General features: G+C 44.0%; 1 protein-coding gene across 1 annotated transcript in view; it reads left to right on the top strand.

Moving 5' to 3' along the window:
* The window catches only part of LOC115471034 (deleted in malignant brain tumors 1 protein-like), a 64,729-nt gene that overhangs the window by 5,679 nt on the left and 32,712 nt on the right, over positions 1 to 26,338 (top strand). Inside the window, 3 exon segments of the mRNA XM_030204703.1 lie at positions 2,871 to 2,885; positions 13,985 to 14,023; positions 15,311 to 15,628. Coding sequence (XP_030060563.1) covers positions 2,871 to 2,885; positions 13,985 to 14,023; positions 15,311 to 15,628 — 372 coding nt within the window.

Below are 26,338 nucleotides of genomic sequence, written 5' to 3'. Positions count from 1 at the left end.
TTTTGATGGTTTATGAATAATAATAGGGAGAATTTTTTGGAGTCTAGAGGCAAGAATCTTAGCAAATATTTTATTATCAATGTTACTAAGAGATATCGGCCTATAATTTTCCACTTTATTGTGATCTTTATAAGGTTTAGGAATTACTATAATTGTAGATTCTAGAAAAGAACCTTTAGAAGCGTCTTCCGTTAGAAAAAGATTATATAACTGGAGAAGTTTGGGTACAAGAATGTCCGAAAAAGCTAAATAGAATTCAACATTAAGCCCATCGTTTCCTGGAGACTTATTTTTTGGAAATGATTTCAAAGCTGAAAGTGCAAATGAAGTGATTATCTGAGATGCAGAAGCCCCTGGAGACTTATCTCATGCTTTTACACTGCAAGTTAAAGTCTTCAGTTAGAGATAACTTTATCACATTTCTGCAAGTGGCATTAGTCTATGGGAGTGGTGTGCTGGAGCCGGTTGTTAGTTTTTCTGAAAATCTGTGAGGCGGTTGTTGCACCAGATCAGCTGGGGCAGGAGCGATCCTCCAGCCTACGCTCCTGCCCATACAATCTCCACTGTTCGGCCATACTGAAAGTGACTGCCGTAAGTTTCAGCAGCAGTCTCTTGCAGTGGGAACTCACGGCAGCCATTTTCAGTACGGAGAGTGCATGGAGACTGTATGGGCGGGAGCATAGGAGGATTGCTCCTTGTCCAGCTGACCACTGGACCACCAGGGCTCTGTAATGTAGGCCCGGGGAGTGAGAGCAGGAGAGGTCAAGCTGCGTGGATGGGATGGAGAGAAGGGGAGAAGCTACATGGATGGGAGGGAAAGAAGAGGACAAGCTGCACGTGGATGAGAGGGAGAGAAGGGGACACTGTATGTGGATGAGAGAGAAAGAGGGAAAAGCTGCTCATGGGTTTATTTATTTATTTATTTATTTAAATATTTCTTTTCTAATTTTGTGTTTAGTGGAGTATGGAAGAAAATACATTTGTTACTTTTATCAGAATTTTCACTGTGTATAGAATTTGACTTTCTTGGGGGGGGGGGGGGGGGGTCTCCAGTTTTTGTCAGCAGGTTTTTTTATGGCCCCCCTATTTTGTATCAGTTGAGGAGGGTCTGTCCGTGTTCTGCATGTGCGACTGGGATGGAGGATTTGCTGGCATGTAGTGTCTGAGTAGGAATCTGTAACAGGCTAGCTTGTTCCAGTTTCCCAGTAGTGGGTGTACTGGTATATAGGGCAAGAAATAGTCTGACAGTAAATCATATGTCAGATTTAATGTCAATACATTTATTGTGAAAAGAATTCTTGGATGAGTAGCAGACATAAGTTGGCTATAGATACAAGTGTGGCAAAAATCAACCAAAGCATTCCACGAAAATCAACTGGCCATCTGGAATTTACAGTAAAGAATACTGCATGTTTTAATATTATTTGTAAATTGGTTGCTGCCTGCACATATCATTTGTACTAACAGAATGTATAATACGGTTTCATACATATCTATGGGTGGTTTATTTTTTAGTTTTCTACTTCCCCCAGCTGTTCCCATTCAACTAACAACTCCATGAGGTGTTCCCCCATCTTGACAAAGTTAGTTTTTTTTAAAGTCAAAAACCTTCAATCTCGAATAAACCCTCTCCTTCTGTGTCTTTATACTGAACCACACAATTCAGTGATCGCTAGAGGCCAAATGATCACCCACTGAAGCCAGTGCATCAGCATAAATTTGCATGCTATTACCTTTGATCATCAGGGCTTTATTACCCTGCACTGTTCCAGCACTAATTTTAAAACACTGTATGGAACCCCTGGGGGCTGCTGCTGGGGCTTCAACTAAAATAGTGGCTAGAGCTGGAATGTGGGTGGCTGTAAAGGGGGGGGGGGGCTCAGATGAGAGAAGGGGGCTGGAGCTGGGGGCTGAGAAGGGGGACAGGTGGGAGAAGTGGGCTGGGGCTGGAACTAGGGGCAGGTGGGATAATGGGGCTGGAACTGGGGGCTGAAAAGAGGAGGCAAAAAGAGAGAGAGGATAGATCCTGGATGGAAGGGAGAGAGAAGGTTACCAGTTGAATATCACTGAAACCCTGATAAATGCCAGTAGTCAATTAATACTCGGATAGTGAGCACCAACAGGTATCCATATACATAAGAACATAAGAGTAGCCACACTGTGTCAGACCAATGCTCCACCTAGCCCAGTATCCTGTTTCCAACAGTGGCCAAGCCAGGTCACAAGTATCAGGCAGAAACCCAAAACGTAACAACACTCCATGCTACCAATCCCAGGGCAAGCAGTTGCTTTCCCATGTCTGTCTCAATAGCAGACTATGGACTTTTCCTCCAGGAATTTGTCCAAACCTTTTTTTAAACCCAGATACGCTAACTGCTGTTACCACATCCTCCGGCAAAGAGTTCCAGAGCTTTTAACTGTTCGTTGAGTATAAAAATATTTCCTCCTATTTGTTTTAAAAGTATTTCCATGTAACTTCCTTAAGTGTCCCCTAGTCTTTGTATTTTTGAATATCCAGATATAAAACCAGAAGATCAAACACTAACCAGCTGAGTATTGTGGGGTCTAATTTTTCACAGATGGAATTGATTACTAAATACTTTCCAGTGGAGAAGGAAAACGTTTCTCCGAGGACAAGCTGGAGAGATGTATCCTTATATTTGGGTGACCGCTGCCAAAAGCCTCTTAAAGATATAGTTCACCGGGCAGCATCTGCACCAGGCTCTATTGAGATGACATCACCCAACTGTAAGGATACCTGTTCTCCTTTCCTCGGAGAACACCTGCTACAGGTAAGTAATTTCAATACCTGTAGTCTGTTTGTGCTTTTCACTCAGAACTAACACTTTCTTTTCTTTTCATCCTAACAGCTTCTCAGCTCTCAGGTAAGTGAAGGATTTGAGCTTGTTTTAATTTAAGAATTTTCTGCCTTTTTAGGGTCACTCAGCAGTTTTCCTGCAGTTGAATACAATGTTCTGTTCGCTTTCCAGGCCAGAGGAATCCTAAGCGCCCTTATTGCTGGGGTTAACTGGTTCCTGAACAGGATGACCAAGGCCTAGTGTTATCCCATTTCATGCATGGACTTGTAGTCCTGTAAAAGTTTAGTTCCATGCATGCACTATGGTGAAACATAGAATGTGCTGAAAAATTAGAAGCTGTAATTCCCCCCACGGATTACAATGATATGATGTTCAATTACCCACAACCCTTATAACATCAGAGCAACTTTACAGAGCTCTGTGGCACACAGTTCAGTGGGAGTCTTTGTGAGCAGGAAGTGTTACAGAGCTCTGTGGCACACAGTTCAGTGGGAGTCTTTGTGAGCAGGAAGTGTTACAGAGCTCTGTGGCACACAGTTCAGTGGGAGCCTTTGTGAGCAGGAAGTGTTACAGAGCTCTGTGGCACACAGTTCAGTGGGAGCCTTTGTGAGCAGGAAGTGGCAGGCAGTCCCAGTGTCAGGAGATGAGAGAATGAATAAGGATTTTGGTAATATGTTAAGGGCAGGAATGTGTTGGTATTACAGCAGTGGCGTAGGCAGATCTGATATTTTGGGTGGCACATGAGTGGGCATAAGGCAACCCCCACCCCCCACAGAGCCCAACATCTCCCCTGCCCTTTCCACCCCTCCCCCCATTTTAACAACAGTCAGAACAGACTTTGTTTCCTTCTGGTTTTATGCTAAATCACCAGATCTCAGTATGAGAGGATTATATTATATATTTATTCCTCTCTAATGACACGTCTAATTCACTTTTATTCACCACTCTATCAGCTTCAAAGACTCTCTCACTCTAAACTTTGGCACATTCACTAATACAAATGATCTAGAAAACTATTTTCGCAAATCACTCACCCTTTCTACCCAAGCAGGATGTTTTATTCAGGAGTCAGCCTTTTCGTTATACCTTCACTTGCTTTTCTCAGCACATAGTAACATAGTAACATAGTAGATGATGGCAGAAAAAGACCTGCACAGTCCATCCAGTCTGCCCAAGATAAACTCATGTGTATACCTTACCTTGATTTGTACCTGTCTTTCTCAGGGCACAGACCGTATAAGTCTGCCCAGCAGTTTTTCCTGCCTCCCAACCACCTGTCCCGCCTTCCATCACCGGCTCTGGCACAGACCGTATAAAAGTCTGCCCTCCCCTATCCTCGCCTCCCAACCACCAACCCCTCTTCCCCCCACCTGCTCTGCCACCCAATTGTAGCTAAGCTTCTGAGGATCCATTCCTTCTGCACAGGATTCCTTTATGCACATCCCATGCATGTTTGAATTCCGTTACTGTTTTCATCGCCACCACCTCCCGCGGGAGGGCATTCCAAGCATCCACCACCCTCTCCGTGAAAAAATACTTCCTGACATCTTTTCTGAGTCTGCCCCCCTTCAATCTCATTTCATGTCCTCTCGTTCTACCGCCTTCCCATCTCCGGAAAAGATTTGTTTGCGGATTAATACCTTTCAAATATTTGAACGTCTGTATCATATCACCCCTGTTCCTCCTTTCCTCCAGGGTATACATGTTCAGGTCAGCAAGTCTCTCTTCATACGTTTTGGAATGCAAATCCCATACCATCCTCGTAGCTTTTCTTTGCACCGCTTCCATTTTTTTGACATCCTTCGCAAGGTACGGCCTCCACAACTGAACACAGTACTCCAGGTGGGGCCTCACCAACGTCTTATACAGCGGCATTAAAACCTCCCTTCTTCTGCTGGTCACACCTCTCCCTATACATAAGTACATAAGTACATAAGTAATGCCATACTGGGAAAAGACCAAGGGTCCATCGAGCCCAGCATCCTGTCCACGACAGCGGCCAATCCAGGCCAAGGGCACCTGGCAAGCTTCCCAAACGTACAAACATTCTATACATGTTATTCCTGGAATTTTGGATTTTTCCAAGTCCGTTTAGTAGCGGTTTATGGACTTGTCCTTTAGGAATCCGTCCAACCCCTTTTTAAACTCTGCTAAGCTAACTGCCTTCACCACTTTCTCCGGCAACGAATTCCAGAGTTTAATTACACGTTGGGTGAAGAAAAATTTTCTCCGATTTGTTTTAAATTTACTACACTGTAGTTTCATCGCATGCCCCCTAGTATTTTTGGAAAGCGTGAACAGACGCTTCACATCCATCTGTTCCACTCCACTCATTATTTTATATACCTCTATCATGTCTCCCCTCAGCCGTCTCTTCTCCAAGCTGTATAGCCCTAGCCTCCTTAGTCTTTCTTCATAGGGAAGTCGTCCCATCCCCGCTATCATTTTAGTTGCCCTTCGCTGCACCTTTTCCAATTCTACTATATCTTTCTTGAGATGCGGCGACCAGAATTGAACACAATACTCAAGTTGCGGTCGCACCATGGAGCGATACAACAGCATTATAACATCCTCACACCTGTTTTCCATACCTTTCCTAATAATACCCAACATTCTATTCGCTTTCTTAGCCGCAGGAGCACACTGAGCAGAAGGTTTCAGTGTGTTATCGACGACGACACCTAGATCCCTTTCTTGGTCCGTAACTCCTAACGTGGAACCTTGCATGACGTAGCTATAATTCGGGTTCTTTTTTCCCACATGCATCACCTTGCACTTGCTCACATTAAACATCATCTGCCATTTAGCCGCCCAGTCTCCCAGTCTCGTAAGGTCCTCTTGTAATTTTTCACAATCCTGTCGCGATTTAACGACTTTGAATAACTTTGTGTCATCAGCAAACTTAATTACCTCGCTAGTTACTCCCATCTCTAAATCATTTATAAATATATTAAAAAGCAGCGGTCCTAGCACGGACCCCTGAGGAACCCCACTAACTACCCTTCTCCATTGTGAATACTGCCCATTTAACCCCACTCTCTGTTACCTATCCTTCAACCAGTTTTTAATCCACAATAGGACATTTCCTCCTATCCCATGACCCTCCAATTTCCTCTGTAGCCTTTCATGAGGTACCTTGTCAAACGCCTTTTGAAAATCCAGATACACAATATCAACCAACTCCCCTTTGTCCACATGTTTGTTCACTCCTTCAAAGAATTGAAGTAAATTGGTCAGGCAAGATTTCCCCACACAAAAGCCATGCTGACTTGGTCTCAGTAATCCATGTCCTCGGATGTGCTCTGTAATTTTGTTTTTAATAATAGCCTCTACCATTTTCCCAGGCACCGACATCAGACTCACCGGTCTATAATTTCCCGGATCTCCCCTGGAGCCTTTTATAAAAATGGGCGTTACATTGGCCACCTTCCAATCTTCCGGTACCACGCTCAATTTTAAGGATAAGTTGCATATCACTAGCAGTAGCTCCGCAAGCTCGTTTTTCAGTTCTATCAGTACTCTAGGATGAATACCATCCGGTCCAGGAGATTTGCTACTCTTCAGTTTGCCGAACTGCCCCATTACGTCCTCCAGGTTTACCGTGAAGTCAGTAAGTTTCTCCGACTCGTCCGCTTGAAATACCATTTCCGACACCGGTATCCCACCCAAATCTTCCTCGGTGAAGACCGAAGCAAAGAATTCATTCAGTCTCTCCGCTACGTCTTTGTCTTCCTTGATCGCCCCTTTTACCCCTCGGTCATCCAGCGGCCCAACCGATTCTTTTGCCGGCTTCCTGCTTTTAATATACCGAAAAAATTTTTTACTATGTTTTTTTGCCTCTAATGCTATCTTTTTTTCATACTCCCTCTTGGCCTTCTTAATCTGCGCCTTGCATTTGCTTTGACACTCCTTATGCTGTTTCTTGTTATTTTCAGACGGTTCCTTCTTCCATTTTCTGAAGGCGTTTCTTTTAGCCCTAATAGCTTCCTTCACCTCACTTTTCAACCAGGCCGGGTGTCTTTTGGACTTCCGTCTTTCTTTTCTAATTCGCGGAATATGTATGGCCTGGGCCTCCAGGATGGTATTTTTGAACAGCGTCCACGCCTGTTGTACAGTTTTTACTCTCTCAGTTGCCCCCCTAAGTTTTTTTTTTACCGTTCTTCTCATTTTATCATAGTCTCCTTTTTTAAAGTTAAACGCTAACGTATTTGACTTTCTGTGTACAGTTACTTCAAAGTCGATGTCAAAACTGATCATATTATGATCACTGTTATCAAGCGGCCCCAGTACCATAACGTCCCTCACCAGATCATGCGCTCCACTAAGGACCAAGTCTAATATTTTTCCTTCTCTCGTTGGCTCCTGCACCAGTTGCTCCATAAAGCTGTCCTTGATTTCATCAAGGAATTGTATCTCTGTAGCGTGTCCCGATGTTACATTTACCCAGTCTATATTTGGATAATTGAAGTCACCCATTATTATCACATTGCCCATTTTGTTCGCGTCTCTGATTTCTTTTATCATTTCTGTGTCTACCTGCTCATCCTGGTGAGGCGGACGGTAGTACACTCCTATCACCATTTTTTTCCCTTTTATACATGGAATTTCAACCCACAGTGATTCAAAGGTGTGATTTGTGTCCTGCTGAATTTGTAATCTATCTGAGTCAAGGTTCTCGTTAATATACAATGCTACTCCTCCACCAGTCCGGTCCACCCTATCATTACGATATACTTTGTACCCCGGTATGACAGTGTCCCACTGGTTATCCTCCTTCCACCAGGTCTCAGTAATGCCTATTATATCCAATTTTTCATTTAGTGCAATATATTCCAACTCTCCCATCTTATTTCTTAGACTCCTAGCATTTGCATACTGTATAGACATTTCAGAGTATGTTTGTTGTTCTTATTTGCATGATGCTTAGTACCTGACACTATTGATTTGACATCTTTTGTCTGATCTTTAGTTGTATTTAAGGGCACCTGGCCTACCACGGTCTGTTGTGCAACCTCACTATCCAGAAACCCTATCTTCCCTGTTTGTGAGGTATCTTTGCAAGATACCTTTTCCCGAACCATGCGCTTTTGAGCGACTGTCGGCCTTCCCCCCACATACAGCCTAGCAATCTTCTAGCTACGGCCACCGCCTTGTCACACTGTTTCGTCGCCTTCAGGTCCTCGGATACTATCACCTCAAGATCCCTCTCCCCGTCCATGCCAATCAGACTCTCCCCGCCTAACACATACGTCTCCCTTGGATTTCTACTCCCTAAGTGCATCACTTTGCATTTCTTCGCATTGAATTTTAATTGCCAAACGTTAGACCATTCTTCTAGCTTCTTCAGATCTTTTTTCATGTTTTCCACTCCCTCCGGGGTGTCCACTCTGTTGCAAATCTTGGTGTCATCCGCAAAAAGGCAAACTTTACCTCGTAACCCTTCGGCAATGTCACTCACAGAATCGGCCCCAGCACCGATCCCTGAGGCACTCCACTACTCATCTTTCCCTCCTCCGAGCAAACTCCATTCACCACCACCCTCTGGCGTCTGCCCGTCAACCAGTTCCTAATCCAGTTCACCACTTCGGGTCCTATCTTCAGCTCATCTAGTTTATTCAAGAGCCTCCTGTGGGGAACCGTGTCGAAAGCTTTGCTGAAATCTAAATAGATTACGTCCATAGCACGTCCTTGATTTAATTCTCCCGTCACCCAGTCAAAGAATTCAATGAGATTCGTTTGGCACGATTTCCCTTTGGTGAAACCATGTTGTCTCGGATCTTGCAACTTATTGGCTTCCAGGAAATTCACTATCCTTTCCTTCAGCATCGCTTCCATTACTTTACCAATAACCGAAGTGAGGCTTACCGGCCTGTAGTTTCCAGCCTCTTCCCTATCACCACTTTTGTGAAGAGGGACCACCTCCGCCGTTCTCCAGTCCCTCGGAACCTCTCCCGTTTCCAAGGATTTATTAAACAAATCTTTAAGAGGACCCGCCAGAACCTCTCTGAGCTCCCTCAATATCCTGGGGTGGATCCCGTCCGGTCCCATGGCTTTGTCCACCTTTAGCTTTCCAAGTTGTTGATAAACACTCTCTTCCGTGAACGGTGCTCTATCCGCTCCATTCTCAGGTGTACTTTTGCCAGTCCCTAGCGGTCCTTCTCCAGGATTTTCTTCTGTGAAAACAGAGCAAAAGTATCTATTTAGCAAATTGGCTTTTTCTTCATCATTTTCTACATAGCGTTTTGTTGTATCTTTTAGTCTCACAATTCCGTTTTTAGGCTTTCTCCTTTCACTAATATACCTGAAGAAGTTTTTGTCTCCCCTTCTTACATTTCTAGCCATTTGTTCTTCCGCTTGCGCCTTCGCCAGACGTACCTCTCTCTTGGCTTCTTTCAGTTTCATCCGGTATTCCTCCCCGTGTTCCTGTTCTTGAGATTTTCTATATTTCTGGAACGCCAACTCTTTAGCCTTTATTTTCTCAGCCACTTGCTTGGAGAACCATATCGGTTTCCTTTTTCTTTTGCTTTTAGTTACTCTCCTTACATAAAGGTCTGTGGCCCTATTTATTACTTCTTTCAGCCTGGACCACTGTCCTTCCACTTCTCTTATGTCCTCCCAGCCCATCAGCTCCTTTCTCAGGTATTCACCCATTTTACTAAAGTCAGCACGCTTGAAATCCAGGACTTTGAGTTTAGAGTGTCCGCCCTGCACTTCAGCCGTCATATCAAACCAAACCGTTTGATGGTCACTGCTTTTCAGGTGTGCACCCACTCTGACATTTGACACACTATTCCCATTTGTGAGCACCAGATCCAACGTTGCTCCCTCCCTCGTGGGTTCCGTCACCATTTGTCTGAGCAGAGCACTTTGGAAAGCATCCACAATCTGTCTTTTAGATTTGGCAGATGGAACCTTCCAATCTACATCTGGCAGATTAAAATCTCCCAAAAACAGCACCTCTCTTTTCTTCGCCAACTTATGAATATCAGCGATCAGATCTTTATCTAGTTCCTCCAATTGTGTCGGGGATCTGTAGACAATGCCCACGTGGACAGAGGTTCCATCCTCTCTTTTTAAGGTGATCCATAACGCTTCTTCCTTTCCCCAGTTTCCTGTCATTTCAGCACCCACACACACTCCTGTTTTCTTTTACCAAATAAACAGCAATCAGAATTTCACTCACCAACTCTCTTTCCACACCAAACACAGCTGAACCTGAAATCAGACATAGCTAGGTGGGTTGCCAGGGGTGCAGGCGCTCCCCCAAACGGACTGGCGCCGTCAGCAGTCTGCTCTCCGCTCCCCCACGACCTGAACCTGGCTACGCTACTGCCTGGAATATAAACTTTCCTACCTAAAAGGACTTTCCTTACTGACCGGAACTTTCTTTTGTCTATCTCCTGACTCTAACAGTCTGAGCTAAAATTCCTCTTTGAAAGTCCTGCTTGACCTATCAGCCAACCAACTGCTTTTAGCTTTTAGAGCTCTCCAGGTCCCCTGTTAATTGTTATACCCACTTTCCTGTAGGCGTGCTGTTCTCTGTGAATATGCAGAGCATAAACTTTCAACCAGCAACATTAACAGATTATGAATATCACGGCATTCTATTTTTATCACTCTCCAGTCTCACTTGCACACTCCCGCCAAACCTCTTCCCTTTAATTGGGACACTGTAATCTCACCTCATCTTGAGCGCTTTCCTCAGCAGACACATATGTACAGACCACCTGGTAGCTGAGCAAAAGCCAGAGACAATTCGCAGAATTTATCTCCAACATATGCACTACCTACTCAAATGTCTTGTTTGCAGGGGACTTAAATATTCACCTAGACAATCTGGATGACCCATACATCCAAGAAATCCTAAACTTCTTAACGTCCTGGGACATCCCCAAACCAATCCAATACCCCAACACACTGCAAGGGATCATCTACTTGACCTTTTCACTCACTCTACCAAAACCCTCATCCACACCCTTGTCACCTCTCGTTTAGACTACTGCAATCTGCTTCTTGCTGGCCTCCCACTTAGTCACCTCTCCCCTCTCCAGTCGGTTCAAAACTCTGCTGCCCGTCTCATCTTCCGCCAGGGTCGCTTTACTCATACTACCCCTCTCCTCAAGACCCTTCACTGGCTCCCTATCCGTTTTTGCATCCTGTTCAAACTTCTTCTACTAACCTATAAATGTACTCACTCTGCTGCTCCCCAGTATCTCTCCACACTCGTCCTTCCCTACACCCCTTCTCGTGCACTTCGCTCCATGGATAAATCCTTCTTATCTGTTCCCTTCTCCACTACTGCCAACTCCAGACTTCGCGCCTTCTGTCTCGCTGCACCCTACGCCTGGAATAAACTTCCTGAGCCCCTACGTCTTGCCCCATCCTTGGCCACCTTTAAATCTAGACTGAAAGCCCACCTCTTTAATATTGCTTTTGACTGGTAACCACTTGTAACCACTCGCCTCCACCTACCCTCCTCTCTTCCTTCCCGTTCACATTAATTGATTTGATTTGCTTACTTTATTTATTTTTTGTCTATTAGATTGTAAGCTCTTTGAGCAGGGACTGTCTTTCTTCTATGTTTGTGCAGCGCTGCGTATGCCTTGTAGCGCTATAGAAATGCTAAATAGTAGTAGTAGTAGATTATCAACCCACAAAGACTTATTCATATCTGTCACCACCTGGTCTTCAGTACCCTGGTCCGACCGCTACAAACTCACCTGCGCCCTAAGCTGGAATGAAGCAGCTTCATCCAATAAAATAAAAACATGACCCACCAAGGTCCCCTCACAAGGCAAAATAAAAACCACCAAATTCTGGGACAATGCCTCAACTTATGACCCAATAGTGAATGTACACAGAGATGTAAATTGCTTTTGTTTCCTGAATGTAACTATGTTTTCAGGTCTCTTTCTTTCTTTCCCCTTATCATGATCTCCAAAACTTAAAAGAGCTAATCTTGAGCCTCAGGCTTTGAGGACATTATTAGAAATCTAATGTCCATGCTTTTAACTGTGATCAAAAGCCCTGTGTCTCCTCTTCTCTCTGCCCTGACTATGTGCTATCGTGTTAGAGATTATCATACCATCTGTCTATACAGTCTATATGTAGCTTGAAATAGCAGATTTTCCATCAATTCTGGGGACATGTGTTTGACCGACTTTGGTTCCTCTTTGTCATTCATTCAACATGGCACTTTAGGAATTATAATCAATGGTAGATTTCCAGAATTGTGTGCTCAGGTAGGAAAAGGTTGACGCATGCGTTAGTTTGTATTTTAGACCTTTACAGTTGGGGAAGTGAAGATTAAGGAATGTGCGAGATGATTTTGTAGCATTCCTGGGTGGTAAGTCTATCAGGTCTGACATGCAGGCGGGGGCATCTCCGTGACTGATTTTGTGAACTAGGGTGCATATTTTGAACGTGATGCGTTCTTTAAGTCAGAGCCAGTGTAGCTTTTCTCGTAGGGGTTTAGCACTTTCATATTTTGTTTTACCGAATATGAGTTTAGCTGCAGTGTTCTGAGCTGTCTGAAGTTGCTTGATTATTTGCTCTTTGCAACCAGCGTAGAGTGCGTTGCAGTAGTCTAGATGACTGAGTACCATTGATTGTACCAGGTTGCGGAAGACGGTCCTTGGGAAATTTTTTTTTACTCTTTTTAATTTCCACATTGAGTGAAACATCTTCTTGGTTGTGTTTTTCGCGTGACTCTCAAGTGTTAGGTGTCGATCAATGGTAACTCCAAGAATTTTTAGGGTGTCCTTAATTGGAAGATTCAGTTTTGGTGTGTTAATGGTGGTGTATTTGTTCATGTTATGTTGCGAGGTGAGTATTAGGCACTGGGTTTTTTCTGCATTGAGTTTCAGGTGAAATGCATCCGCCCATGTATGCATGATATGTAGGCTTTGGTTGATGTCATTGGCAATTTCCTTTAAATCTTGTTTAAATGGGATGTAGATCGTTACGTCGTCTGCGTATATATATGGGTTGAGGTTTTGGTTTGATAGTAGTTTGGCCAAGGGTATCATCATTAAGTTGAATAAGGTCGGTGAGAGGGGGGATCCCTGTGGAACTCCGCATTCAGGTATCTATGTGGCTGATGTAGTCGAATTAGATGTCACTTGGTATGATCGTGTGATTAGGAACTCCTTGAACCAATTAAGAACGTTGCCTCCAATTCCGAAGTATTCGAGGATATGTAGTAGTATTCCATGATCAACCATATCGAAGGCGCTAGACATATTGATTTGTAGAATTAGCATGTTCTTGCCAGTTGCAATCATTTGTTTAAATTTATTCATGAGAGTAACTAGTACCGTTTCCGTACTGTGGTTAGAACGGAATCCTGACTGGGAGTCGTGTAGTATTGAGAATTTGTCTAAATAGTTTGTGAGTTGTTTGGTTACCATCCCTTCTGTTAGTTTGGTTATTAAGGGAATGGATGCTACTGGCCTGTAATTGGTTAGTTCACTAGCACTCTTCTTTGCGTCTTTGGGTATGGGGGTGAGTAGAATGTTTCCTTTCTCCTTCGGGAAGGGTCCTATTGAACTTTTCTGGCACTCTTACTCCCTTGTTTTTGGTCTGTTTTGGTTTATCTTACACCTTTTTTGTGTTTTGTTCTGTTTTCACGGGAGATTTGGACTTCTTTTTCGTGTGCTCGGAGATTCCAATTTGTAACATATAGTTCACGTGGTTCGTGAGGTCTGTTATAAATTGTTGAGGGGCAGATGTCATAAGGTTGTTTGGGCATATGTCTAATTTGCAATGAGATTTGGCGAATCTTTTGAGCGTTTGGGAGATGAGATCCTCCGATAATATCTCGAAGTTGGTCCAGTTTCTGTCTGCTGGGTATACACCAGGGTCTGAATCTAGACAGTCAAGGAGTACAGCGTAATCGGTGGCACTGACTGGTATTTTCAGTCGCAATTGTATGATTTTCTCACTGAAGTATCTCGCGAGATTGTCTGCTCCTGGTGTATCTTTGCTGTTGGTTGTGATTGGTGTGATATCTAGTAGTTTGTTCACGAGTTGGAAGAGTTTATGTGTGTTACTGTACGATCAGCATTTCCACTAGTAGCTTTATAAAAGTATAAAATAGATTGATGGCTTGTATTGATAAGAAGGCTCTGCTTTATATTCCTCTGTTATTTTCTTTTCATCTGTAGTTACTTCAAGACCTTCTCTACCAGCAAGTTCTGCAGGTGGTAAGTGACATTTCCTCCTCTCCAAAGTATTCTCAGTGATAATAATACTACTCCTTCTGGATTTTCCCTTTTTATATCTGTTATAGAAATGAACCAGCAACACCGAGGTGACTGTCAGGCTCATTTTTGAAAGAGAAGGACGTCCATCTTTCGACATAAATCGGAAGATGGACGTCCTTCTCATAGAGAGGTCCAAATCGGTATAATCGAAATCCAATTTTGGACGTCTCCAACTGCAGTCTGTCGCAAGACGTCCAAATTTCAAGGGGGCGTGTCAGAGGCATAGCGAAGGCGGGACTTGGGTGTGCCTAACACTTGGAATTCTTTGACCCATAATCGAAAAAAGCAAGGACGTCCTTGACGAACACTTGGACGTTTTCACCCGGACATGTTTTTTTTAACAAATAAGGTACAAAAAGGTGCCCGAAATGACCAGATGACCACCGGAGGGAATTGGGGATGACCTCCCGTTACTCCCCCAGTGGTCATTAACCCCCTCCCACCCTCAAAAAATATTATTAAAAATATTTCGTGTCAGCCACTATGCCAGCCTCAGATGTCATACTCAGGTTCATGACAGCGCATGCAGGTCCCAGGAGCTGTTTTAGTGGGTATTGAATTGCACTTCAGACAGGCAGACCCAGGCCCATACCCACTACCTGTTGCATTTGTGCAGGAAACAGCGAGCTCTCCAAAGCCCACCACAAACCCACTGTACCCTCATCTAGGTGTCCCCCTTCATCCATAAGGGCTATAGTAGTGGTGTACAGTTGTGGGTAGTGGGTTTTGAGGGAGGGGGGCTCAGCACACAAGGTAAGGGAGTTATGTTCCTGGGAGCATTTTATGAAGTCCACTGCAGTGCCCCCTAGGGTGCCCGGTTGGTGTCCTGGCATGTCAAATGCTGGCTCCTCCCACGTCCAAATGGCTTGTATTTGGGAGTTTTTGACATAGATGTCTTTAGTTTTGAAAATCGCTGAAAGTCAAAGATGTCCATCTCTAGGGACGTACAAATCCAAGGACGTCCTTGGTATTTTCAAAACAAAAGATGGACGCCCATCTTGTTTCGAAATATGTTTCCCCCTCCCCCCCCCCCCGGATTTGGACGTTTTACAAAGACGTCCAAATCTCAACTTGGATGTTTCTTTCAAAAATGCTCATCTATATCAATCATTTTCCGAGTATTTGCATTTAGTAATATAATACAGCAGTATAGTGATATGTTCCAGTCTCGCAGTCCACTATAGAGAAAAGATGCACATAATGGCTGTGGGTCATTATTGCTTTTAGGATCTATACATGAAATACGATTGGTGAACAGCTCAGACAGATGCGCAGGACGTGTTGAAGTTTACTATGCTGGAAACTGGGGAACAGTTTGCGATGACAGTTGGGATACAGCTGATGGAAATGTTGTATGCAGACAACTGGGCTGTGGAGTCGCTATTTCTGCTCCCGGCAATGCCCGTTTTGGCCAAGGCACAGGAACTATTCTTCTGGATGACGTGAGATGTACAGGAAGTGAACGGTATCTGTCACTGTGCCCCAGCAATGGGTGGAACCGCCATAACTGTAATCATAATGAAGATGCCGGTGTCATCTGCTCAGGTACCTTCTTCTGCCTCTTACTACATAGGAGTTTAGTTACTGTCTATAGATGTCTTCATAGGATTTATACAGTATGGACAATTTCTGAGATCTCAACTCCAATCTCTCCACTGGAAAAGTATTTCTTGTTTGGAAAAGAACTTGTCTTACAAAGGCAGATTGGATAATTGCGCATCTTCACATAGGACCACCTAAAACACAGTTCTGTATCTATCCGGTTAAGTTCTGAATATCGCATTTAACCAGTATGTATAACTAGATATTTAATGCCAGTGCACGGACATGGCCTGACATTGAATATCTGGGGAGACTGTCAGTGACCGCCCAAAAATCACTGACCATCGCCTGCTGAATGCTGACCCCATAGAATTTAGAATTAGCACGCATTTTCCTGCCAACTAACAGTAGGTGATCTATAGAGAATTACCTCCTCAATGGACAATGCCAAGGTGGACCAAGGGCAGAATTCCCAATTACCCAATTATCAGCGATTTTCAGTCTGCTAACCGGTTACCTGGCTGGATAAAGTTAGTACAGCAAAAAGGCTGTGAGATAAGTTTAACCAATTTTTTATAGGTTACCAGATGAATATTACTGGAACCCTGATAAATGCCAGCAGTCAATTAATACTCGGATAGTGCGCACCAACAGGTATTCATATACATAAGAGTAGCCACACTGTGTCAGACCAACGGTCTATCTAGCCCAGTATCCTGTTTCCAACAGTGGCCAAGCCAGGTCACAAGTATCAGGCAGAAACCCAAAACGTGACAACACTCCATGCTACCAATCCCAGGGCAAGCAGTTGCTTTCTCCCATGTCTGTCTCAATAGCAGACTATGGACTTTTCCTCCAGGAATTTGTCCAAACCTTTTTTTAAACCCAGATACGCTAACTGCTGTTACCACATCCTCCGGCAAAGAGTTCCAGAGCTTTTAACTGTTCGTTGAGTATAAAAATATTTCCTCCTATTTGTTTTAAAAGTATTTCCATATAACTTCCTTAAGTGTCCCCTAGTCTTTGTATTTTTGAATATCCAGATATAAAACCAGAAGATCAAACACTAACCAGCTGAATATTGTGGGGTCTAATTTTTCACAGATGGAATTGATTACTAAATACGTTCCAGTGGAGAAGGAAAACGTTTCTCCGAGGACAAGCTGGAGAGATGTATCCTTATATTTGGGTGACCGCTGCCAAAAGCCTCTTAAAGATATAGTTCACCGGGCAGCATCTGCACCAGGCTCTATTGGGATGACATCACCCAACTGTAAGGATACCTGTTCTCCTTTCCTCGGAGAACACCTGCTACAGGTAAGTAATTTCAATACCTGTAGTCTGTTTGTGCTTTTCACTCAGAACTAACACTTTCTTTTCTTTTCATCCTAACAGCTTCTCAGCTCTCAGGTAAGTGAAGGATTTGAGCTTGTTTTAATTTAAGAATTTTCTGCCTTTTTAGGGTCACTCACTCAGCAGTTTTCCTGCAGTTGAATACAATGTTCTGTTCGCTTTCCAGGCCAGAGGAATCCTAAGCGCCCTTATTGCTGGGGTCAACTGGTTCCTGAACAGGATGACCAAGTCCTAGTGTTATCCCATTTCATGCATGGACTTGTAGTCCTGTAAAAGTTTAGTTCTATGCATGCACTATGGTGAAACATAGAATGTGCTGAAAAATTAGAAGCTGTAATTCCCCCCACGGATTACAATGATATGATGTTCAATTACCCACAACCCTTATAACATCAGAGCAACTTTACAGAGCTCTGTGGCACACAGTTCATTGGGAGTCTTTGTGAGCAGGAAGTGTTACAGAGCTCTGTGGCACACAGTTCAGTGGGAGCCTTTGTGAGCAAGAAGTGTTACAGAGCTCTGTGGCACACAGTTCAGTGGGAGTCTTTGTGAGCAGGAAGTGTTACAGAGCTCTGTGGCACACAGTTCAGTGGGAGCCTTTGTGAGCAGGAAGTGTTACAGAGCTCTGTGGCACACAGTTCAGTGGGAGTCTTTGTGAGCAGGAAGTGGCAGGCAGTCCCAGTGTCAGGAGATGAGAGAATGAATAAGGATTTTGGTAATATGTTAAGGGCAGGAATGTGTTGGTATTACAGCAGTGGCGTAGGCAGATCTGATATTTTGGGTGGCACATGAGTGGGCATAAGGCAACCCCCACCCCCCACAGAGCCCAACATCTCCCCTGCCCTTTCCACCCCTCCCCCCATTTTAACAATAGTCAGAACAGACTTTGTTTCCTTCTGGTTTTATGCTAAATCACCAGATCTCAGTATGAGAGGATTATATTATATATTTATTCCTCTCTAATGACACGTCTAATTCACTTTTATTCACCACTCTATCAGCTTCAAAGACTCTCTCACCCTAAACTTTGGCACATTCACTAATACAAATGATCTAGAAAACTATTTTCGCAAATCACTCACCCTTTCTACCCAAGCAGGATGTTTTATTCAGGAGTCAGCCTTTTCGTTATACCTTCACTTGCTTTTCTCAGCACCCACACACACTCCTGTTTTCTTTTACCAAATAAACAGCAATCAGAATTTCACTCACCAACTCTCTTTCCACACCAAACACAGCTGAACCTGAAATCAGACATAGCTAGGTGGGTTGCCAGGAGAGCAGGCGCTCCCCCAAACAGACTGGCGCCGTCAGCAGTCTGCTCTCCGCTCCCCCACGACCTGAACCTGGCTACGCTACTGCCTGGAATATAAACTTTCCTACCTAAAAGGACTTTCCTTACTGACCGGAACTTTCTTTTGTCTATCTCCTGACTCTAACAGTTTGAGCTAAAATTCCTCTTTGAAAGTCCTGCTTGACCTATCAGCCAACCAAATTGCTTTTAGCTGTCTCCAGGTCCCCTGTTAATTGTTATACCCACTTTCCTGTAGGCGTGCTGTTCTCTGTGAATATGCAGAGCATAAACTTTCAACCAGCAACATTAACAGGTTATGAACAATCACGGCATTCTATTTTTATCACTCTCCAGTCTCACTTGCACACTCCCGCCAAACCTCTTCCCTTTAATTGGGACACTGTAATCTCACCTCATCTTGAGCGCTTTCCTCAGCAGACACATATGTACAGACCACCTGGTAGCTGAGCAAAAGCCAGAGACAATTCGCAGAATTTATCTCCAACATATGCACTACCTACTCAAATGTCTTGTTTGCAGGGGACTTAAATATTCACCTAGACAACCTGGATGACCCATACATCCAAGAAATCCTAAACTTCTTAACGTCCTGGGACATCCCCAAACCAATCCAATACCCCAACACACTGCAAGGGATCATCTGCTTGACCTTTTCACTCACAGATGACCCATAAGGAAACAACAGAGCTTGGGTTTCTGTGGCTCATCTCAAACTGGCAGCTGTATGAGCGGGCAGTAAGGGTAGTGGCTCTGTGCAAGTCTGTAGGAACAGTTATTACAAACGCCTTTTACCTCTGCTGCTTTCTCCTTCAGTGGCTATGCTGGCTAGGGTTAGAGAAGAGCCCTTGGTCACAGGGGAGCCATGTGGACTGCAGTTGGTGGGGATGGCAATGCAGGGGTCCTCAAATCCAGTCCTTGAAGTCTACAACCCAGCCTGGTTTTCAGGATTTCCTCAATGAATATGTACGAGATCTGTTTGCATGCAGTGAATGCAGATGGATAATATATAATCATTGTGGACCTTGAGGGCTCATGGCATAGTGGCTGCCCTGTTGTCCCACACAGTTCATCCAGAGGTTACTGTGCCTGGTTGCAGTTATCCCTATGTGGTGGTGCATATCCTCTCTCCGTGTTTTCCATATCATCGGGTTGAAAAACAATATTTAGTACACAGCCCCCTTCATTTGCGAGATATTATGAAACTGTTGATAGCAGGTTGTGTGTCCTTTTGCTCTGTAGTACACAAGTACACATCCTGCTTTCTGTCCTTATGTACGCTTGTCACAATTGTGTGTTCTTTATAAAAGAGATGATCCTGTAAAGACTAATGGTTTATTAATGCGAAGGAGGCTTATTTATGAAAGTGCTCTTAGTCTGTTATTATGAGAGTATGGTGATAATGTGTGTTAGTGTTTGTCGTGGTGCATTTTCTGTGGCAAGTGCAGCTTGTGTCCCCCCTCCCCCCTTGCAGTCAGGGTTTTGTGTTTTACCTAGTGGCTGTCAGGTATGTGCTTAGTATCGGAGCAACCTTTGTAGATAAACCAAATTTATTTATTGGGACCTTGGATGGACCGGCATACACCAGGAGGCCTTAGGCAATGACCACACACACTGCTTTCCTCACTCAGACAATTAACCAGACCAAGACAGTAGATGTTTTGAACCAACTTGTTTCTAAAAGTCTTTGGTTAGAAAGCTAATGGACACAATAATGCCAGTCAACTTTGTCAGAGTTTAGAGACAAGCGGTATTTACAAGGTCCACTATAGTCCCAAGCCATTATTAAAATGGAATTGGGAAAAATCCACTGCTTATTTGTAGGATAAGCAGCATAAAATCTGTTTTACTGTTTTTGGATCTTGCTAAGGTGCTTGTGACCTGAATTGTACCCACCTAGGTACTGGGTTTGGTGGACCTTTGGTCTGTTGCAGTATGGCAGCACTTATGTTCAGTTACTCGTCCTTGTTGGAATATGTGGCACCCTCTTTCTTATTCCTCTTATGGTGTATCAACTAGGAGCAAGCAGAATAGTTATCCTTACAGTCTGTTAGCAATGCTGAAAAACTTGAAAATTCTGAGGTGCTAAATGACTACCTTTTTGCGTTTAGCCTTCGTTTCCATATTACATATTGTAATTATTCAATCCTCATTGTGGGAGGCGGGACTGGTAGTTGGGGATAGTGCTGGGCAGATTTATACGGTCTGTGCCAGAGCCGGTGGTGGGAGGCGGGGCTGGTGGTTGGGAGGCGGAGATAGTGCTGGGCAGACTTATACGGTCTGTGCCAGAGCTGGAGGTGGGACTGGTAGTTGGGAGGCAGGGATGGTGCTGGGCAGACTTATACAGTCTGTGCCAGAGCTGGTGGTGGGAGGCGGGGCTGGTGGTTGGGAGGCGGAGATAGTGCTGGGCAGACTTATACGGTCTGTGCCAGAGCTGGAGGTGGGACTGGTAGTTGGGAGGCAGGGATAGTGCTGGCCAGACTTATATGGTCTGTGCCCTGAAGAGGACAGGTACAAATAAAAAGTAGCACATATGAATTTATCTTGTTGGGCAGACTGGATGGACCGTGCAGGTCTTTTTCTGCCGTCATCTACTATGTTACTATGAAACCCACAAAGACTTATTCATATCTGTCACCACCTGGTCTTCAGTACCCTGGTCCGACCGCTACAAACTCACCTACGTCCTAAGCTGGAATGAAGCAGCTTCATCCAATAAAATAAAAACATGACCCACCAAGGTCCCCACAAAAGGCAAAATAAAAACCACCAAATTCTGGGACAATGCCTCAACTTATGTCCCAATAGTGAATGTACATAGAGATGTAAATTGCTTTTGTTTCCTGAATGTGACTATGTTTTGAGGTCTCTTTCTTTCTTTCCCCTTATCATGATCTCCAAAACTTAAAAGAGCTAATCTTGAGCCTCAGGCTTTGAGGACATTATTAGAAATCTAATGTCCATGCTTTTAACTGTGATCAAAAGCCCTGTGTCTCCTCTTCTGTCTGCCCTGACTATGTGCTATCGTGTTAGAGATTATCATACTATCTGTCTATACAGTCTATATGTAGCTTGAAATAGCAGATTTTCCATCAATTCTGGGGACATGTGTTTGACTGACTTTGGTTCCTCTTTGTCATTCATTCAACATGGCACTTTAGGAATTATAATCAATGGTAGATTTTCTAAGGGGGCAATTCTATAAATTGATGCCTCAGTCTAGGTGCCCCAATGCCGCTGGCTTAGCATCAATTCTCTAACGGCATCTTGGCGCCAAGATTACATTATAGAATACTGATGAAAGTCCATGTTTGGGGCAGACACAACTATGCACACAAACCTTCAAAATTAGGTACTATGGCACTTGGGTGCTACCTTATAGAATAGGGCCCCCTAAGCTTTTATCCCATTGATTTCGAAAAGGGAGAAAGGCCCTCATATGAAAGTTGTACCTAAGTAATGCCATACTGGGAAAAGACCAAAGGTCCATCGAGCCCAGCATCCTGTCCCCGACAGTGGGCAATTGAGGTCAAGGGCACCTAGCAAGCTACCCAAACGTACAAACATTTTATACAAGTTATTCCCGAAATTGTGGATTTTTCCCAAGTCCATTTAGTAGCGGTCTATGGACTTGTCCTTTAGGAAACTGTCCAACCCCTTTTTAAACTGTGCCAAGCTAACCGCCTTCACTACATTCTCCGGCAACGAATTCCAGAGTTTAATTACGCGTTGGGTGAAGAAAAATTTTCTATTTGTTTTAAATTTACTACACTGTAGTTTCATCGCATGCCCCCTAGTCCTAGTATTTTTGAAAAGCGTGAACAGACGCTTCACATCCACCTGTTCCACTCCACTCATTATTTTATATACCTCTATCATGTCTCCCCTCAGCCGTCTCTTCTTCAAGCTGAAAAGCCCTAGCCTCCTTAGTCTTTCCTCATAGGGAAGTCGTCCCATCCCCGTTATCATTTTTGTCGCCCTTTGCTGCACCTTTTCCAGTTCTACTATATCTTTCTTGAGATGCGGCGACCAGAATTGAACACAATACTCAAGGTGCGGTCGCACCATGGAGCGATACACGGCATTATAACATCCTCACATCTGTTCTCCACACCTTTCCTAATAATACCCAACATTCTATTCGCTTTCCTAGCCGCAGCAGCAGCACACTGAGCAGAAGGTTTCAGTGTATTATCAACGATGACACCCAGATCCCTTTCTTGGTCCGTAACTCCTAACGTGGGACCTTTCATGACGTAGCTATAATTCGGGTTCTTTTTCCCCACATGCATCACCTTGCCCTTATTCACATTAAACGTCATCTGCCATTTAGCTGCCCAGTCTCCCAGTCTCATAAGGTCCTTCTGTAATTTTTCACAATCCTCTCGTGAGTTAACGACTTTGAATAATTTTGTGTCCTCGCTAGTTACTCCCATCTCTAAATCATTTATAAATATATTAAAAAGCAGCGGTCCTAGCACAGACCCCTGAGGAACCCCACTAACTACCCTTCTCCATTGTGAATACTGCCCATTTAATCCCACTCTCTGTTTCCTATCCTTCAACCAGTTTTTACTCCACAATAGAACACTACCTCCTATCCCTGGACCCTCATTTCCTCTGTAGCCTTTCATGAGGTGCCTTATCAAACGCTTGTAACACTCCAAAATGTATATTAGGGCTGCCTTTTCAACCACATTCAGGACGTGTTGAAATTTACTATGCTGGAAACTGGGGAACAGTTTGCGATGACCTCTAGCACCTCTTTACAGAATTGCCCCCTAAGCTTTTATCCCATTGATTTCGAAAAGGGAGAAAAGCCCTCATAAGAAAGTTTTAATACTCTGTTGCACTCCAAAATGCATATTAGGGCTACCTTTTCAACCAAATTCAGGATTCATAGGGTGTCTTCTTGGTGCTCTTTCCAAAACTGAACCTGGGAATCTTAATTACGGGGAAATGTGTTTTACCTTTTCTCTGTTTCCCATGGTTGTGAATACCATTACATGTGTGTTTAACACCGTTTAGCACAGTCCAGACTCTCTGTAGGTAACTGTACACGCACCATGGTGTTTAATATACATGTGTGTAAAGACTGAGAGACATTGGATTCCCGAGAGTGGGAGGATGTTGGGGCAGTTACTGTACGATCAGCATTTCCACTAGTAGCTTTATAAAAGTATAAAATAGATTGATGGCTTGTATTGATAGGAAGACTCTTCTTTATATTCCTGTTACTTTTCTTTTCATCTGTAGTTACTTCAAGACCTTCTTTACCAGCAAGTTCTGCAGGTGGTAAGTGACATTTCCTCCTCTCCAAAGCATCCTCAGTGATAATAATACTACTCCTTCTGGATTTTCCCTTTTTATATCTGTTATAGAAATGAAGCAGCAACACAGAGGTGATTGTATAGTATAGTTAAGTGGATGACGGCAGAGAAAGATCTGTACGCGTCCAGTCTGCCCAACAAGATAAACTTATTATACATGGTATGCAATATTTTATATGTATACCCGCGTTTGATTTGTTCTTGCCACTTTCAGGGCACAGACTGTAGAAGTCTGCCCAGCACTGTTCTTGTACTAAAATTTCTGAAGTTAACGTTGCAGCCCATCCATATCTATTCAGTCACGGACCATAGAAGTCTGCCTAGCACTGATTTTGCTTTCCAATTACCAGTGTTGCCACCCAATCTCCGCTAAGATTCCATGGATCCATTTCTTCTAAACAGGATTCCTTTCAGGCTTATTTTCGAAAGAGAAGGATGACCATCTTTCAACACAAATCAGTAAATTGGCGTTGTTCTCATAGGGTTGCCCAAATCGTCATAATCGAAAGGCAATTTTGGGCATCCCCAACTGGTTTCTGTCGCGGGGACGACCAAAGTTCCCGGGGGTGTGTCAGATGTGTAGCAAAGGCAGGACTCATGGGTGTCCTCGACCCAAAATGGAAAAAAAGGGCATCCCTGACCAGCATTTGGATGACTTTACCTGGTCCTCTTTTTCTTACGACCAAGGCACAAAAAGGTGCCCAAACTGACCAACCACCGTAGGGAATCAAGGATGACCTCCCCTTACTCCCCCAGTGTTCACTAACTGCCTCCCACCCTCAAAAAACATCTGTAAAAATATTTTGTGCCAGCCTCAAATGTCATACTCAGGTCCATCGCAGCAGTATGCAGGTCCCTGGAACAGTTTTAGTGGGTGCAGTGCACTTCAGGCAGGCGGACCCAGGCCCATCCCCCCCTTTACCTGTTACACTTGTGGTGGTAAATGTGAGCCCTCCAAAACCCACCAGAAACCCACTGTACCTACATGTAGGTACCCCCTTCACCCGTAAGGGCTATGGTAGTGGTGTACAATTGTGGGTAGTGGGTTTTGGGATGCTCAGCACACAACATAAGAGAGCTATGTACCTGGGAGCATTTTATGAAGTCCACTGCAGAGCCTCCAAGGGTGCCCGGTTGATGTCCTGGCATGTCAGGGGGACCAGTGCACTACGAGTGCTGGCTCCTCCCACATCCAAAGGGCTTGCATTTGGTAGTTTCTGAGATGGGCGTCCTTGGTTTCCATTATCGCTGAAAATCAGAAATGACCAAGTCTAGGGACAATCTAAATTGAAAGATTCGGGTGTTCCCGACCATATTATTGAAATGAAAGATGGATGCCCATCTTGTTTCGATAATACTGGTTTCCCTGTCCCTTCGCCGGGACGTTTTGCGAGGACGTCCTCAGCAAAACTCGGGCATCCCTTTTGATTATGCCCCTCCACGTGTCTGTCCAATACATGTTTGAATTCCGTTACAGTTTTCATCTCCACCACCACCTCCTGTGTGAGGGCATTCCAAGTATCCACCACCCTCTCCGTGAAATAATACTTCCTGACTTTACTCCTGAGTCTATCCCCCTTCAACCTCAATTCATGTCTTCTAGTGCTGCCGACTTCCGTCTCCAGAAAAGGTTTGTTTGTGGATTAATACCTTTCAAATATTTGAACTTCCGTATCATGTCACCCCTGTTTTTCCTTTCTTCCAAGATATACATGTTCAGGTCGGCAAGTCACTCCTCGTACGGTTTGCAATGCAAAATCCGATACCATTTTTTGTAGCTTTTCTTTGCATCGCTTTCAGTCTTTTTACATCTTTAGCAAGATACGGCCTCCAAAACTGAACACAGTACTCCAAGTGGGGCATTAAGGAGCATCAACACCTCCTTTCTTCTGCTGGTTATGTCCCTCTCTATGCATCCTAGCATCCTTCTGGCCACGGTCACCGCCTTATCGCATTGCTCCTTCACCTTCACATCCTCGGACACCATCATCATGCTTTCCAAAGTACTCTGCTCAGACAAATTGTGACAGAACCCACAAGGGAGGGAGCGACGCTGGATCTGGTGCTCACAAATGGGGATAGTGTGTCAAATGTCCGAGTGGGTGCACACCTGGGAAGCAGTGACCATCAAACAGTTTGGTTTGATATGACGGCTGAAGTGGAGGGCGGCCACTCTAAACTCAAAGTCCTGGATTTCAAGCGTGCTGACTTTAGTAAAATGGGGGAATACCTGAGGAAGGAGCTGATGGGCTGGAAGTAGAAGGACAGTGGTCCAGGCTGAAAAAAGTAATACATAGGGCCACAGACCTTTATGTAAGGAGAGTAAATAAAAGCAAGAGAAAAAGGAAACCGATATGGTTCTCCAAGCAAGTGGCTGAGAAAATAAAGGCTAAAGAGTTAGCATTCCAGAAATATAGAAAATTTCAAGAAGAGGAACACGTGGAGGAATACCGGATGAAACTGAAAGAAGCCAAGAGAGAGGTACGTCTGGCGAAGGCACAAGCAGAAGAACAAATGGCTAGAAATGTAAGGAAGGGAGACAAACATTTCTTTAGGTATATTAGTGAAAGGAGAATGACTAAAAAGGGAATTGTGAGACTAAAAGATACAGCGAAACGCTATGTAGATAATGATGAAGAAAAAGCCAATTTGCTAAATAGATACTTTTGTTCTGTTTTCACTGAAGAAAATCCTGGAGAAGGACCACGAGGGACTGGC

This window comes from Microcaecilia unicolor, chromosome 5 (genome assembly GCF_901765095.1).
Source record: "Microcaecilia unicolor chromosome 5, aMicUni1.1, whole genome shotgun sequence".
Lineage (NCBI taxonomy): Eukaryota > Metazoa > Chordata > Amphibia > Gymnophiona > Siphonopidae > Microcaecilia > Microcaecilia unicolor.
The sequence above is the reverse complement of the archived record's forward strand: the minus strand, read 5'-3'. Positions and strand labels throughout refer to the sequence as shown.